Raw genomic sequence first — 18,859 nt, 5'->3', positions numbered from 1 at the left:
GCAAAGCATCCTCTGCCAAGCAACATTGTTATGAAGCTCTCACGGCCATGCAACACTGCTGTGGAGCACCCTGTGTCATACAAAATCAATATGCAGCTTGTTATGGAACTTCATTATGAGGCACCCTGTGGTATGTAACATCTATACAAAGCAAACTCCACCACACAATGTTTGTACAAAGCACTTTCCACCATGTAAAATTGTTACAGAGCACACTCTCCCACTCAGCATTGATACGAAGCACCCTCTGCCATGCAACACTGGTATGAAGTACCCTCTGCCATGAAACATCACTAAAAAGCACCCTCTGCCATCTAACATTGCCATGCATTGTCACTGTGGAGTACTTTCGTATGGAGCACCCACTGCCACGCAACACACAACATCGATACGAAGCATCTCTGCTATGAAACATCATTACCAAGCACTCTCTGCCATGGAACATTGGTACGAAGCACTCTCGCCCACCTATTATTGATATGGTTACCCTCAGCCAAGTAACATTGGTAAAAATCAATCTTCACCGCCCAACATTGGTACAGAGTACCATCTGCCACACAACATTAGTTTGGAGTACTGTCTGCCATACAACATCGATACGAAGTACCTAATGCCATAACACATTAATACAAAGTACCATCTGCTGCACAGCATTGGAACGAAGTATGTTCTGCCATGCAACGCTGTTATGAAGTACCCGGCACAATGTAAAATTTGTAGGTAGCACCACTGCAGCACCAGGCTGCTGAAGATAGTGTGATTCTATTGCATTCTGCCACTCACCACTAGATGGCAATACCGTTGTTTTCTCAGTAGTGTGGGACTTTAATTAATCATAGTTCTGACAATTTGCATGAAATATTTATCAATTGTATACATAAACTTTCCTCACATATCAGTCTGTCTATTAGTGACAATCATATCCTGGCAGGTCTGATCTGAATCAAGCTGTGTGTCTGTGAAAACCATATCAAAATCCCTGCAGAAGTTCCTAAGATGAGCATGAACATGCTGACAGAAACCTAGGTGGGGAACTTTAAATGATAATATGTATAGAAGAAGTAGATATGTATAGATTATGGCAATAATTATTCAGTGTGATTCAGTGGCCTTCACTTCATTCCTGTACTGGACAACACTGACTTGTTCAATCAGGATGCACAGATAGCACAAAATGTACAAACTCCAGAATGGAAAATGACAATGGGTCACACACCCACGACAATGGTGTCTTTAAGTGAGTCGAGAAACATCACTGCCACAGGGAGTGGTAAAGATGGAGCAAACTCTCTTGATTGTGTATCACAGAGATGTCACCATAATAATGAAAATGAAGATAACCATCAAGACAAAAACCACTCACATTGCTCTGTGAGTAGACAGTGACAGCAGTTGCATGAAAACAACTATGAGCCAAGCTACTGAAATAATGAACACTGGCATGAGCAATGGTGACAGAGCCTTCATCCAAGAATGACAATATGTGAATCAGTCTGTTACTGACCTCTGTATCAGAATCCCTACAATAGTTCCTGAGAGTAGCTTTCTCATACAGACAGGAAAACACAGTGAGAAAATTTAATGTATAAAATGTATGGATGCTTTTAAAGAGTTCTGCAATTCAACACAAGATGGCAGTGACAGATGCCTCCACTTCATGTGCTGTCATCCGTGTTGTGATTAGTAGTAAAGGTTAGATAGGAGAGAAGAAAATGCTGGAGCCATCCATAAGGCTATTCTTGTTATGCAAGTGTTGCATTTTTCTGTGTGATGCTTCAGTAAGTATTTTAGGAGACATCAGAAACTCATCCCAAACAATCAGAGTGCAATACTGCATAAATGTAACATTGTTTCTTTGCACTGAAGCATTACAGATGCTGCAAGTATCGCCAGCATAAAATTTCAGGGGAAGTTCAAATTTAAAATGAGCAATTCACAAACAAGTTCTGGTGCTCACACTGGTATGGGGCAGCAGTCAGGCAGCCTTTCACCTATCACCACTGAATGACAAAGGAATGTGAGAGTGGACTTTAATTCATCATAGTCCAGCCAATTAGCACTAAATATTTATGAATTATATGCACAAGCCTTCCTCGCAAATCAATCTAACTATTAGTAAAACTGTAACAAAATTCCTACAGCTGTTCCTGAGATTAGCATGAATCTGGCCTCCACTTCATGTGCATACTGGGCAACAAAAGTGGGCAAAGGGCTTCGATTTATGTATGCAGAAAAGAGGAGGAAGGAGAACAAGATGATGATAGATAGAAAAAGAAGATATGACTACATATTCCTGGCACAGACATTACTTTTCCTTCTATTTAATTCACAATTTACTATTTTTAATCCAGTCTGAAGAGTATGCCTCTTGTTCAGCATTTCCTTTATCTCTATATTATAGACTGTAGTTCTGTGACTGGGCCACAGTGAATTCCTTGTTTACTTACCCACAACAACCACCACAGGAAATGGCTGGGGAACACAAACCTGTAACACTGATATCCCCTTCAAAAACTGACTGTATGTGTTTTTGTAATGAAGTCATCTTGCTTTCAGCTGTCAGTGTTTTATTTGACAATATCTATTGTGGCATTATGTTGTTGTCAAGTATAAGATTTTGAGATGTAGGTTTACATTATCTTGTGGCATTATGCTGTTATCAAGTACAAGATTTTGACATATAGATTTACATTATTTTTGCCTAATACGAATCTGTATGTCAAGGTCTTATGCTTGAAAATGGCATAATGGTGAAACTGCTATCGTGAAATAAAACACTGACAGCTGAAAGCAACATGACATCATTTAAAAAGTTCGTAGAAGCTGTTGAGCCCTGTTACAATAAATTAATGGACTATATGTGTGTCACATAACTCATTACAAATCTGATATCTTTTTTAAAAAAAGAAAAAAGAACAACAGTAAGCCAATGAGGAAAATTCATAGTACAAAATTTTGCTCTTCATGATCTGCAAAGCTGAACCAACCTTGAAGTGGTTAGCTGAAGCAGGTTCATATAAAATTACTAAATGCAGCTCAAAAACTGAACATCATAATAATATAACTGAAATTGTATTAATCAACAAACAAACAATGAAAAATAGCCTCTAATTCACATTTGTAATGCCTAGTAATGAATACTTTCCCAGGTTTACTGGAAAAAAATAGTGTACGTCCTGTAAAAGTGAAAATTGATGCTCCACAAGATCAAAATTCTGGATGTGCATTCTGTATGCATGTCAAGTAATTATCTACACTCATACACTTTAACTGCAATAATATTTTTTATAATTGTGGTTTGCTAAAATCTAAAATGATAAACTGACATGACCTCACTGTTCAGGTCAGGGAGGTTGTGAGAATGAAGGATATGTTGCAGTTCAGAAAATCTTGTGTTGATGGGGACAGTATCCATGTAGTACAGACAATGAAGAAATCAACAGAACAACATTATGTTGCACTGAATTCTCTACAATAGACCAAGTGAGATGGTGTAGTGATTTAGATACTACACTTGCACTTGGGAGGCAGTTCAAATCCCTGTCTGGGCATCTAGGTTTAGGTTTTCTGTAGTTTCCCTAAATCACTTAAGACAAAAGCAAGGATGATTCCTTTAGTAAGTACATAGCCAATATTCTTCCCTCTCCTCTTGCAATCTGTGCTTCAACTCCATCTCTAATGCCCCCATCATTGTTGAGATATTAAGCCTTAATTTTACTTTCTTCCTTTTTTCTTTGCAAATGTACTAGGTACTTTCTTAGTTTGCCTCTGCCCATTCATCCAGTTGGATAGTTGTTTTGTAGTCATGTAGAATACTGTGCAGTGATTTCAGTGGAGTTCGTACATGATGTAGCTGCTGTCTCTAATTTGATAGGAAATGACAGTGGCAGGGATAGGATAGGTTGTGAACCGATGTACGAAACAGATCCTGCACCTGGGCCTTCTACAGGGATATGACCCATGTGACTAGGGCCAGAAGGAGAACAGTGATGGAGTGATTTTAAATTTGCTGTAAAATACTTTAACTCCATGATGATCTTTATTTGTGTTGGGAGATGGTTGTACATTTTGTTCCCATATATTTAATATCTTTGCTGTACATTTTTGTTGAATCAGGAACCAATCTTTGTAAATGTTTTGATCTTGTATTGTGGTGGTAACTATCTGAACTCTTATCCAATTTACTGATGTTTTTCTTCGCATAATGTAACAGGTCTAGTATGTGTTGGCATGAGAGGGGTAATATACACAGTTTCTTAAAGAATGGTTTACGTGTTTCTTTTTGCTGTTTGAACAACATTGTTCTGATTGATTTCTTTTGGAATTTAAGCAACTTCATTGTCTCTGCACATTTATGAAAACTAACAGTAGTGAGCCCAAACCAGAATTTCTTGGCACTCCATACTTAACTTTCTGGCATGTTGAGTAATACAGTCTGCCATCATGAGATATTTCAGCTCTTTGCTACTTAGCACATAGCTACAACTTAAACCAACTGTGGGCTGCTCCACAGACACAACAGTACAGTTTCTTGTGCAGCAGCACAGGATGAGTAAGACAAAACACCTACAACAGATATAAAACTAACTCACAGTTTATTTCCTCCTTATCTGATGAAGTTATAACCTGTTTCAAGAAGTGATACACAGCTGTTTCAATATTGATCTGTTCTTTCTGAAACCATTCTGTACATTGGTGACTATTTTGTATTTATTCACAATGTTTAACTGTCTTGTAAATAATATTCTTTCAATTTCTTTAGAAAAGCCAGACGGTTGAGATACTGGTCTGTAATTTTGTTTGTTAAATGTATAGTCCTTTTTACAAAGTGGCTTCATTGTTGATTGTTTAAGTGTAAATGGGAATACACTAGAAAAGGAAGTATTCATTATATCAGCTTGTTGGGTATTTATATTTTCTGACCTATGTTTAATCACCCTCTGAGGAATGACATCAAATCAAAAAGAATTATTAAGAATTATTATTATTATTATTATTATTTTCCATTCACTATCTCTGAATATGGGTCTGCATAAAAACACAATCTTTCCATTTATGGTAACTTTCATGTTTTTATTATTTGTTTTTCATCCGTTCTTAATTTCGTTTTGTACTGCAGTTGTCTAGTCATCATTAAATATATTATCAACATATTCACAGTCTTTAATAATTTTTCCTTCTTCATTTATGATGAGCTTATTGTTTTCCACTTTACATTTAGCCAAGTTGCCATTTACTGCCATCCAAACTGATTGTTTTTTTGCTACAATTTCTAGTAAAAAAGTCATCATTCAACCTTTTATGCAGCATATATAGGCTTCTGACAGACATTTCCCTAACATCTAAGGTATGGCTGTATGCCATTATGCTTCTCCTACCTTTCCAGATTCCTAAGTGTGATTGCCAACTTTTTTATATTGGAGTTAACCATGAATTTGATTTTTAGTTGTATGATTTTATTGTTTGTAACAGAGAAAAAAGGTAGGAATTTAAGGAGATGGGACCTGGATAAACTGAGAGAACCAGAGGTTGTAGAGAGTTTCAGGGAGAACATTCGGGAATGATTGACAGGAATGGGGGAAAGAAATACAGTAGAAGAAGAATGGGTAGCTTTGAGGGATGAAATAGTGAAGGCAGCAGAGGATCAAATAGGTAAAAAGACGAGGGTTAGTAGAAATCCTTGGGTAACACAATACATATTGAATTTAATTGATGAAAGGAGAAAATAGAAAAATGCAGTAAAAGAAGCAGGCAAAAAGGAATACAAACATCTCAAAAAATGAGATCAACAGGAAGTGCAAAATGGCTAAGCAGGGATGGCTAGAGGACAAATGTAAGGATATAAGGCATATCTCACAAGGGGTAAGATAGATACTGCCTACAGGAAAATTAAAGAGACTTTTGGAGAAAAGAGAACCACTTGTATGAATATCAAGAGCTCAGATGGAAACCCAGTTCTAAGCAAAGAAGAGAAAGCAGAAAGGTGGAAGGAGTATATAGAGAATCTGTACAAGGGTGATGTACTTGAGGACAATATTATGGAAATGGAAGAGGATGTAGATGAAGATGAAATGGGAGATATGATACTGCATGAAGAGTTTGACAGAGCACTAAAAGGCCTAAGCTGAAGAGCACTAAAAGACCTAAGCTGAAACAAGGCCCCAGGAGTAGACAACATTCCATTAGAACTACTGATAGCCTTGGAGAGCCAGCCCTGACAAAACTCTTCCATCTGGTGAGCAAGGTGTATGAGACAGGCAAAATACCCTCAGACTCCAAGAAGAATATAATAATTCCAATCCCAAAGAAAGCAGGTGTTGACAGATGTGAAAATTACTGAACTATCAGTTGAGTAAGCCATGGCTGCAAAATACTAACACGAATTCTTTACAGACGAATGGAAAAGCTGGTAAAAGCCAACCTCGGGGAAGATCAGTTTGGATTCCATAGAAATGTTGGAACACGTGAGGCAATACTGACCCTATGACTCATCTTAGAAAATAGATTAAGGAAAGACAAACCTATGTTTCTAGCATTTATAGACTTAGAGAAAGCTTTTGACAATGTTGACTGGAATACTCTCTTTCAAATTCTGAAGGTGGTAGGGGTAAAATACAGGGAGCAAAAGGCTATTTACAATTTGTACAGAAACCGGATGGCAATTATAAGAGCCGAGGGACATGAAAGTGAAGGAGTGGTTGGAAATGGAGTGAGACAGGGTTGTAGCCTATCCCCAATGTTATTCAGTCTGTATATTGAGCAAGCAGTAAAAGAAACAAAAGAAAATTTCAGAGTAGGAATTAAAATCCATGGAGAAGAAATAAAAACTTTGAGGTTCACAGATGACATTGTAATTCTGTCAGAGACAGCAAAGGACCTGGAAGCACAGCTGAATAGAATGGACAGTGTCTTGAAAGGAGGATATGAGATGAGCTCAACAAAAGCAAAACAGGGATAGTGGAATGTAGTCGAATTAAACCGGGTGATGCTGAGGGTATTAGATTAGAAAATGAGATGCTTAAAGTAGTAAATGAGTTTTGCCATTTGGGGAGCAAAATAGCTGGTGATGGTTGAAGTAGAGAGGATATAAAATGTAGACTGGCAATGCCGGGAAAGCGTTTCTGAAGAAGTAAAATTTGTTAACATCGAGTATAGATTTAAGTGTCAGGAAGTCATTTCTGAAAGCATTTGTGTGGAGTGTGTCCATGTATAGAAGTGAAATGTGGATGATAAATAGTTTGGACAAGAAGAGAATAGAAGCTTTCAAAATGTGGTGCTACAGAAGAATGCTGAATATTAGATGGGTAGATCACATAACTAAAGAGGAGGTATTGACTTGAATTAGGGAGAAGAGACATTTGTGGCACACCTTGACAAAAAGAAGGGATCAGTTGGTGGGACATGTTCTGGGGTATCATAGAGTCACCAATTTAGTATTGGAGGGCATTGTGGAGGGTAAAAATCATAGTGGGAGACCAAGAGATGAATACAGTAAGCAGATTCAGAAGGATGTAGGTTACAATAGGTACTGGGAGATGAAGAAGCTTGCACAGGATAGAGTAGCATGGAGATTTGCATCAAACCAGTCTCTGGACTGAAGACCACAACAAAACAACAACAACAGCAATGAAGAATGCCACATCATACCAATATTTAGAATTAGAGAAACATTACTCAAATTTTTTATCTGCATTTTGCAGTAGGTCTTTGTCCCATTTAACCCTCTGCAGCATATTGTTAACAACACTGATGCTGCTATCAGTAATGAATCTTCTTTGTATATATCTGTCATTGACCACAGAATTCTTCTTAATTATTTTCCTTAGTTCCAAATTAACTGTCAAGTTCTTGCAGAAACCAGTCTCTGTTACTTTAGTATCATTATAACAAGGCCGTTTATAAACACTTTGTCCATTCCTCCAAAGATAAAAAGTCAGTAGTCAGCTGCACAAGAAAACCTATACTTGGTTCACTTAAATGGTTTTGACAGTTTAAATTGTCATTTTCAGAACTTAAATAGGCTCAGATCATTAATTAACAAATGTCAAAAATAAGAATCAGATGGCTGTGTCCTTTACTACAGAGTCAATGAAACAGACTCTGTAGCAAAGAGCATTAATGTCCGATTCTTATTGTTGACATTGGTTTGTTAACGATTTGTGCCTATTTCACTTCTGAAGACAACAGTTTAAACTGTTGAAAGTGGTTAGGTGAACCAAATAAAGGTTTTCTTGTGCAACTGATCACTGACTTTTTTATCTGTGATGTAATATTCTGCAGCTGCTGATCTACAGCTATCCACAAAATTATAAATGTGGTCAATTACTGTGTTAGATCTACCTAGTAATTTCAGGTACCATTGCTTCCAGGCTGTATGAAGTTAAGAGATTTATCAAATGCTTCTTTTGTTTATCATTATTTTTAAAACTGGTTTAGAAATTATTCATTGTGCATTTTCTTCTATGTCTCACAAGGAACTCCGTGCATGTGATGTCACAAGCTCAAGTAAAGCACATTTGAAAGTGTTGGGTTAACAGTTATGACAAGAAAGATATTAGCTGCTAATGACTCACCATGTGAATCAGGAGAATATCAGGTAGGTGACATAAAATGTGGGTCCAGGAGGTTCAAAGATTAACTTTATGTGGGATGTATTACACTTCACAAAATGGATATTGTCGACATTTCTTAAGTGTTCAGAACAAATCATTAACTTGCACCATGAACACCAAATGAAAAATGGTGCACCACAGTGATCACAAAGATTTGCAACATCAAGATCAAAGGCAAACTCCTTGGGAGCTACAAACCACGCAGGATGTTCTGTTGGATATCCACCCTTAACCCTCAAATGGAGTGGTGACTTCTTTGTGTCATAAATGGTGTTGTGGGGTCCAAAAGGATACCGCATTGTTTTAGCCATGAAGATTAATTTATTTTAGTTTCATCACAAATATTTATTCATAAATTTCATATTATCATATATTACAATGCAAACATCAGTTTAACACAAAAAACTCAACATAAATCAAAATAGGAAAAAAAGTTTACATAACCCTGCATAGCAGTGAAATGAAATGAAATGAAACATAAAAATTTAAACTAGTTTATTGTGTTAGAAATAACAGGAAGCAGTAATAGATTGCTGTGAGATGAACATATAGAGTATGGAAAATTAGCAGCATATAATGAACATCAAATATAAATTGATACAGAGTCTTTCACAAATGGTCAGTATTCGCCCAAAATTCTCTCCACACACCACCAAATGATCAGTCTGGCAAACTGGATGACTGCAGCAAGTACAGTAATGATTGATCTTTTTATTGCTGGCACAGGGCCACGGAGCACATCATTTCCTCTTTGAATACAGAGTGGGTCTTTATGATTTTGGGAAAGATTTCTTCAAAACTCCTGAGATTAAAATCACTCCACTCCATGATTACCACAGTGGCATTGGTGCAACAACTGTAATAGATACTTAGAACAGAAAAAACAGTCTTGGTAGCACAAGATAGGTTTATTTAATCTTCATGTGATGTATTTCACCTTTTCTATGCATCATCAATAAGGGATCATTAGAAACTAGTTTAAGTATAAACTGCATTAAAGGCAATAATAAATGAATAAATCAAAAACAACAACCCGAAGACTTACATTTATTGGACTATGGAGTGCAGTGCCATATTTGTGTTTCAGGAGGAGGTGAGGGGTATAAAATTTCAACTCATAAAATATTTCACTATAACTGAGCCTAGCTATAAAAACTTCTGTTAATCATAACTGAGGTGAGGTGTCAAATGCAATTAACAGTTCCCTAGAACTGGGAGGTAAGAGCCAGCTAGCCACTTTCAGTGCTTCTTTGTCCCAAAACTGCAATCAACAAGAACATTCATAATGTGAAATTTAATGATTAGCAATGCAAAGTGTTTGAAATAACAGGTGGCATTATGCATAAACAGCTTTAAAATAAAGTAAATTCAAGATTATATGGATTTTTGCAAGCTCAGTGCCATATTTATTGAATACTGACCAAAAACAAAACCAAAATTGAATATCTGGATCATCTTAGAAAGAAGCCAACTGATTTTGAGGATAAGAATATCACTATGGATGAGACATGATCCATGATTCAGGCATAAATGAAACAGTAGTCAAAGACTGGATAGGTGCCCATAGCTGTGAACTAAGAATGATGAAAATCCTTGTATTAGGATGAAGAAAAGTGCTTTGGTATTGGGAAAGTCATGATATCTGAAGTATTACTGCAACGATCATCATATTTTGGCATGATATCCACTGGACCTGACGGGATACCAATTCGATTCTACACAGAGTACGTGAAAGAACTTTCCCCCCTTCTAACAGCCGTGTACCGCAAGTCTCTAGAGGAACGGAGGGTTCCAAGTGATTGGAAAAGAGCACAGGTAGTCCCAGTCTTCAAGAAGGGTCGTCGAGCAGATGCGCAAAACTATAGACGTATATCTCTGACGTCGATCTGTTGCAGAATTTTAGAACATGTTTTTTGCTCAAGTATCATGTCGTTTTTGGAAACCCAGAATCTACTATGTAGGAATCAACATGGATTCCGGAAACAAAGATCGTGTGAGACCCAACTCGCTTTCTTTGTTCATGAGACCCAGAAAATATTAGATACAGGCTCCCAGGTAGATGCTATTTTTCTTGACTTCCGGAAGGCGTTTGATACAGTTCCGCACTGTCGCCTGATAAACAAAGTAAGAGCCTACGGAATATCACACCAGCTGTGTGGCTGGATTGAAGAGTTTTTAGCAAACAGAACACAGCATGTTGTTATCAATGGAGAGACGTCTACAGACATTAAAGTAACCTCCGGCGTGCCACAGGGGAGTGTTATGGGACCATTGCTTTTCACAATATATATAAATGACCTAGTAGATAGTGTCGGAAGTTCCATGCGGCTTTTCGCGGATGATGCTGTAGTATACAGAGAAGTTGCAGCATTAGAAAATTGTAGCGAAATGCAGGAAGATCTGCAGCGGATAGGCACTTGGTGCAGGGAGTGGCAACTGTCCCTTAACATAGACAAATGTAATGTATTGTGAATACATAGAAAGAAGGATCCTTTATTGTATGATTATATGATAACGGAACAAACACTGGTAGCAGTTACTTCTGTAAAATATCTGGGAGTATGCGTGCGGAACGATTTGAAGTGGAATGATCATATAAAATTAATTGTTGGTAAGGCGGGTACCAGGTTGAGATTCATTGGGAGAGTGCTTAGAAAATGTAGTCCATCAACAAAGGAGGTGGCTTACAAAACACTCGTTCGACCTATACTTGAGTATTGCTCATCAGTGTGGGATCCATACCAGATCGGGTTGATGGAGGAGATAGAGAAGATCCAAAGAAGAGCGGCGCGTTTTGTCACAGGGTTATTTGGTAACCGTGATAGCGTTACGGAGATGTTTAATACACTCAAGTGGCAGACTCTGCAAGAGAGGCGCTCTGCATCGCGGTGTAGCTTGCTGTCCAGGTTTCGAAAGGGTGCTTTTCTGGATGAGGTATCAAATATATTGCTTCCCCCTACTTATACCTCCCGAGGAGATCACGAATGTAAAATTAGAGAGATTAGAGCGCGCACGGAGGCTTTCAGACAGTCGTTCTTCCCGCGAACCATACGCGACTGGAACAGGAAAGGGAGGTAATGACAGTGGCACGTAAAGTGCCCTCCGCCACACACCGTTGGGTGGCTTGCGGAGTATAAATGTAGATGTAGATGTAGATGTAGGGCATCAATCAATGCCAAGCTGAATAACTGCTTGCATAAGGGCCATAGGTGGCTCAATACTTATTGACTTGCTCAATTTGTGAAGCTCTTTCTCTCTCTTTGTCTTGAATAACCATCGTATTTCTGTGAAATTGTAATCATTTGTTTGTCTTTAAATGTACATCAAATCTGTTGATTTCTATCCTATTTGCATAGTTACCTTGTGGTTTTATGTGTATTTCTTCAGGCAATAAACAGTCCAAAACGAAACAAATAATTATCTGATTATGCTGTATTTCATTTTATCCATTTTAACAAAACACACACAGCATGGTGGCAGAAGCAGTCTGAGTGCTGGAGTTAAAGAGGAGGCTGGGGTGGGGAGAGGGAAGGATAGTAGGGTAGTGGTGGGGGATGGTAAAGTGCTGCTTATGAGAGCATAGAGAGGGATGAAGTGAGGAGAGGGTAGAGTAACTATGTGCAGTTGGGTGGTTTGTCAGAGATTGGGGGGAAGGGGGGGGGGGAGGAGCAGAAAAGGAGAGAAATAAAAAGACTGTGGGTGTGTTGGAGAAATAGACATTGAAGATTGATTACAATTTGTATATGGTTGTGGATCATACTTGTTAATATATATGAGAGCTGATTTCCTATTCTTATGTGACTGAATGTCAAATACACCTACAATAAGTCCAAATAACCACTCCAATTTTGTCCTCTTATCAGACAATAAATGTAAATGACTGTAATGTTGTGTACATACTATTTTCAGAGACGAACAGTGTGAAAGTGGAAAAACTGCAGCAAGATCAGGGAAGGACTGTACTCCAGAAGATAAATGTGGAGGACAGTTTCACAAGGTAACAATGTATAACACAGTTTATTACATTAGATTAAATGACAGATACTTTTTGTTCCAATTGATCCATAGTGAGGAGATCCTCAAACCACCCAATAAATATTTACAATTAAAAACAAATAAGCTGATGTAGCTTCCACATGTCCCAAGTGAAGTCATTGTCATGGATGTGGAATGACTCAAAAAATGTTAAACGTATCTGAATTTAAAAGGCAATAAATACTAAATTGAAAAATCACTTTACAACACTAATTTACAAAGATCAAATCAATGCATTGAATTTGTAGAGAACACAGATTGTACTAATTCTCACATTATTTGATACTATTAGTAACAAGTGCACACTAGTTGGTTCTCTCTTAAACTCATCAATGGAGTAGAAGGAATTGGGCACCAATATAGACTTTTAGGTCCTTTATTGATAGTTAAACTTTTAATGGCTGCTGGCAAGTTATTGAAAATGTGTGTTCCTGAGTAATGAACCCATGTGGACCAAAGTAAAAGACTTTAAATCTTTGTGAAGATTATTCTTATTATAATAATGAGTCCCTGAACTGAGCTGTTAGTCTGAAAAATAGATATATTTTTAATGACAAATTTTTTTAAGGAATAAATGTATTGGGAAGCAACTGTTAATCTCCCTAGTTCTCTAAACAGGCCTCTGCAGGATATTCTTGAGTTCACCCCACAAATAATTATTGTTACACATTTTTTGACCTAAAACACTTCAGTTTGACTTGATGAGTTACCCCAAGAAATAGTATGGCATTATAAATGAAAGTAATCATAATATGCAAGATTTTTCATTTTTATATTCCCTATGTCTGACAACATTTACATTGCAAATAGAGATTTGTATAGGACTTCAGCAGTTATGTGTTGTGCTCCTCATTGTTGAATTTATTATCAAGTTGTAATATCAAGAATTTGACTTTGTCCACTTTTATTGTCTTTTTTAGACCTCTTACAAGTTCTGAACTGAATATAGTGAATTTTTTCAAAGTTTAGTGACAAAAAATTAGCTAGGAACCATATGTTGATGTCCATGAAAACTTCATTAACTGATCTTTCTAAGATTACACTTGATTTGCTATTTATTGCAATGTTTGTATCCTCTGCAAATGAAACGAACTTGGCAGCTGAAATGTTGCTAATGAGAGGTCATTAAGATAAAGGAGAAAAAGTAAGGACCCTGAGATGGAACCTTGTATTGTACCACATGTAATTAGTTCCCAGTTGAATGATGCCTGATGTCTCATTGCATGTCTCTTCCCAAGTGAGTTCCTTTGTCTCCTGTCAGAGGTATAGATTTGAACCATTTTGCAGCATTTCCTGCATTGTAAAGAACAATTAGAAAGTCCAGCATTTCAGTTAGAAAGGTCCTATAAGAAAACACAAAACAAAATGCTCCATTCATCAATTGTTGTTGAAAGTACACTTGCTCATCTACATGCCTCTACTGAGCACTTATAATTATGGGACTAATGACTGTCGTACACAAAAGAAAGATTATGTTATAGTGGATAAGAAAAACTTTTTGTTCCATAGGCCAATGGTGAGGGTATCCCCAAGGATGTTGGACATCTAATAAAAAAATGAATAAATACATATTGAAAAAAAAAAAAGAGATCTGCTAATGTCCCTTCCACAGATCCTAAGTCAAATGTTCATCAAGGCTGTGGAATAAATAAAAAATCTTAAGCATATTTTCGTTTTGCAGGTAATAACAAACTTCTCATGAAACATGTAATTGTACAATACATTGACATGCATATTATATTTCTTAAACTGTTTGTAGCCACATATAATTAAATCAGGAAATCATTTTACAACACACATTGATCACATTACTGCACTGAAGATGTGGAGCAGTAACACCATATTATTTTATATTATTAATAAGACACAAATTAAACAGTCTACTAAGAAATTTTGTCAGTGGAATAGAAATAAACAGTAATTTTTTCAATGAAACTAATAATCATATATATTTATCTCTGGTCTATTTGTTATTTAATTTTTATTAAAAATTTCTGTACAGGACTGCTGTGAAGCATGCAAATTAGGACTGTTTTCGGGATCAATGGCAATGGGATGCACCTTTCAGTCATTTTCTTTGGGTCATCCATGGGATCAAGCATACAAGACTTGCTGCGCTGAAGTATCCTCCAGTACAAAGTTTTCGGAACCTGCAGACAATCCTGGGATAATATCAACACCACCATTACCAGGTGAGCACTACTCATGTCTTTGAAAAAACTATTTATTTACTTTTTTGTGATGGATATCTGCATAAGAAACAGGAGGAAATGTGAGATAAATTTTTGTGATAGTAATTTTTTTGTCTGTAAATTCCACTCTGGTGGCAGCTGGTAGTAGAGGTTCCTTTGCTGTCTCAGATTTTGTTAATGTCCATTTGTGACTTACTAGTGTAACACAGCTTATTAACATTTCATCACAAGTTACTGCACACATTGCACTTACATTAGATTAGCTTAGATGTACTTTTCATTCCAATAGATCCATGGTGAGGAGAACATGTCAGAAAATGAAAATACACAATAAATATTTACAAAGAAAAATGCTAGTAAATATGGTAAAGTACCTTCCACAGATCCCAAGTGGTCCTCATGGATGGGGAATAAATCCAGAAATCCTAAATACATTTTCATTTGAAAGGTGATAGCAGCCTTGTTCAGTACAATGAGCTGCATATGATAATTCTTAGGCTATTGTAGCCATGCATCATCAAATAGAAAAATCATTTTACAACACATTACTGCACTTAATTTGTATAGAAGTCAGAGAGTTCTAACACCCACATTATTTGATATTATTAGCAATATACACATACCGAGCGAGATGGCGCAGTGGTTCGACACTGGACTCGCATTCGGGAGGTCGACGGTTCAATCCCGCGTCCGGCCATCCTGATTTAGGTTTTCCCTAAATCACTCCAGGCAAATGCCGGGATGGTTCCTCTGAAAGGGCACGGCCGACTTCCTTCCCCATCCTTCCCTAATCCGATGAGACCGATGACCTCGCTGTCTGGTCTCCTTCCCCAAAAACAACCCAACCCCAATATACACACATCAGTACTACGAAAAACCAGCCAAAGTTGCAGATTTCACTTTTTTTTTATTTACTCAGTGACTAGTTTTGGGCTGGGATGCATTTTCAAATCATCATGCCAATAGTCAAAATGGTATTTCCAAAAATACAAAAACCATGTTAAAAATATATATGTATTATGAACTGCAGATGAACAGTTACATAATACACATATATTTTTGACATGGTTTTTGTATTTTTGGACATACTATTTTGATTATCTGGCACAATGATTTGAAAATGGGTCCCAGCCCAAAACTAGTCATTGAGTAAATAAAAAAAAGTGAAATTTTCATCTTTGCCTGGTTTGTCACTGTATTGATTGCTGACCTGCAATTATTCCAGCATGCTACAAGTTTGTACGTACACATCAGTTGGTTATACTGAGAAATTCATCAGTGAAGTAGAAGGAGTTGCCCACCAATAAATCCTTTAGGCTCATCTTAGACTGAATTTTATTAGTAATTGAACTTTTTATGGCTGCTGGTAAGCTACTGAAAATGTGCGTTCCTGAATAATGGACACCCTTCTGGAGCAACTTAAGCAACTTTAAATCTTAATGATGATTATTCTTATTTTAGTAAGGGGCAATCAGAGAGTTTCCACTTCAGAGCATTGCTGCAGTGTATATGCAATGTTGCATGACTCCTATCTGGTTATACAAGAACTGACATGTAGTAAGGGGTTAGTGTAGCATTCACGTCTTTCTGATGTGCATGTGGTGAGTGCAGAAATGTTAACTATGATGACCTTATTACCAAATGGATCCAAACAGAACCAAAATGCTGTTATTCTTTTCTTGGCTGCTGAAGGACAAGCACCAGTAGATATCAATCATAAAATGAAGAATGTGTATGGGGCAACATGTCCATCAAAAATCACCATTGTGGAATGGTGCACCAAGTTCTGTGGTATAAATGATAATTAATTGAAACCCTCAGCTGCCAACAGGTGTTGTTGGTATACCTTGATGGGGTAGCTGAAAATGTGTGCCCCGACCAGGATTCGAACCTGGGATCTCCCGCTTACATGGCAGACGCTCTATCCATCTGAGCCACTGAGGACACAGATGAATAGTGTGACTGGAGGGACTTATCTTTTGCATGCTTCCTGTGAGACAGGAATCGTCACCTTAGTTGGCACAAGTAATGAGTGGATGGGCAAATATCTGTTAGGAACATTATGTATGTAGATTGTGGACAGTTGGAAATGTGGGTCTCATAGGAAGTGTGCAAGGGATAAGTTCCTGCAGTCACACTATTCATCTGTGTCCTCAGTGGCTCAGATGGATAGAGCGTCTGCCATGTAAGCGGGAGATCCCGGGTTTGAATCTCGGTCGGGGCATACATTTTCAGCTGTCCCCATCGAGGTATACCAACAACACCTGTTGGCAGCTGAGGGTTTCAATTAATTATCATTTATTCTAGAGAAGCTGCATGGTCATCAATGGTATCTGTTCTTTTGAGAACAGTTACTATCTTCATATTAAGTTCTGTGGTAGCTGAGATTTGACACAAGATGCTGGTCAATCTGGGACGCCAGCCTCATCCAAGTGGGAGGCTTTTGAGTACCCCATCTATAGTCCTGGTCTCTTTCCCATGCAATTATCATGCCTTCAGTCCCTCAAAAAAGGACTTGAATGGTCAGTGATTCCTGATGCTCGAGGAATGCAGAAGGCAGGTACGGACTTCTTCACACAGCAGGACATGGTGCTTTACCAAATGGATATCTTCAACCTGGTGCATCATGGGATGATTGTCTCAGTATTCATGGTGAATTTGCCTGATTGGCACACTTGATTCTGGACTGTACAGCCTTTGAATGGAAGCTTCTTGATCACTCCTTTAGTGTTTGCTCCATGAACTGAGCTTTTGGTTTGAAAAAGGAATATATTTTTAATGCCAAATTTCATTAAGGAATGATAGCACTGCACACACATCCTTTCAGTTGACATCAGGACCGTGTTGATACACCTGCCTCTCCATTACATTATTTGTACATCTTCATTTGTCTCTCTGTAAAATCTTAATCAGCATCCCTCTACAATAAATGAGATGTTGAGCTCAGGGGTGTGAAACGAGGCTAGCATTTTCCATCACAAATCTTTGTTTTGTAGTAACATGCAATATTCTCTGAAAATATATTGTGGAATGACAGAGATGTTTTATTTTGTAAATTTTTGTCAGCTGCAACATTTTTTTTATTAAACCTTACTTTGCTTATTTAAGTAATGCTCAATGTATTATTAAAGAGGTATTTCTTAAACATTTTGGTTTTAGCTATACCTTTCATTTGCTTGGGCAGTTTGTTGTATGGTTTGATTCCCTGGCAGAAAACACTGTTTCAGATTTTCTTTTTAATTTTTCTTAGTACATTTAAGTTATGTCTGATTCTTTTCCCATTTTAATAACTAGAGCTGTTAGTGTAATAACTATTAATGTTTATCTTGTCATACATAATACATTTGAAGTCAATGCATACATTAAAATTCACTTTCCTTGCTACTGTAAGAATAATTCATATTGTATGCCATGACTGGTTGTTTCAGCTTTGGAGAGTCTTTGTGACACATTGCCTGGAGAACTTTGTGCTCACATCTGTATACCAGTTCCAGGATCGTACCGGTGTGAATGTAGAGAAGGCTTCTCTTTAATGGCTGATGGAAAATCATGCCAGCAAGATAATTTACCTAACAGGTATGACTAAAATTCAGGCAAGAGTACAGCTTTAGCGTTGGTGATAAGGGTTCAAAATTGATTTGAATCATCCATGATCCATGAAAAATAACTTTCTGTTCATTAACTGTTTGGAACTTTTCATTTGATGCTTTGCTCTGCTCTTGTCTGTTGATTGATTCATTTAAGTATCTGCTGCAAGTCTATTTAGAAATGTATTGCTAACTTTTTGTACATGCTTTCTTTGTTTGATTCTTCACTTGGCAACTAAATTTACAAGTTGCATTAGGCTACTTGATTATCCTTTGGGATACTGTACCTCATTTCATTTGTTAATAATTCTAATTTAATATATTTGAAAACATGTGCTTAATTCTATAAAATTCCACTGAGTGTTGTACAAAGTCACATTGATGTTTAATTATTTGGGCCAAAAGGCAGCAGTACAGAACCGACCCTAAGATA

General features: G+C 37.3%; 1 protein-coding gene across 3 annotated transcripts in view; it reads left to right on the top strand.

Annotated features, from left to right (window-relative positions):
• The window catches only part of LOC126248378 (fibrillin-1-like), a 647,044-nt gene that overhangs the window by 170,586 nt on the left and 457,599 nt on the right, over positions 1-18,859 (top strand). For all 3 annotated transcript variants that reach the window (XM_049949314.1, XM_049949313.1, XM_049949315.1), the window contains exons 3-5: positions 12,522-12,609; positions 14,650-14,839; positions 18,268-18,415. In XM_049949314.1, the coding sequence (XP_049805271.1) occupies positions 12,522-12,609; positions 14,650-14,839; positions 18,268-18,415 (426 nt within the window). The remainder of the gene's footprint in view (positions 1-12,521; positions 12,610-14,649; positions 14,840-18,267; positions 18,416-18,859) is intronic.

The sequence above is a fragment of the Schistocerca nitens genome, chromosome 3 (genome assembly GCF_023898315.1).
Source record: "Schistocerca nitens isolate TAMUIC-IGC-003100 chromosome 3, iqSchNite1.1, whole genome shotgun sequence".
NCBI classification, from domain to species: domain Eukaryota; kingdom Metazoa; phylum Arthropoda; class Insecta; order Orthoptera; family Acrididae; genus Schistocerca; species Schistocerca nitens.
Note: the sequence above shows the minus strand (reverse complement) of the source record. Positions and strands in the feature narration are given on the sequence as shown.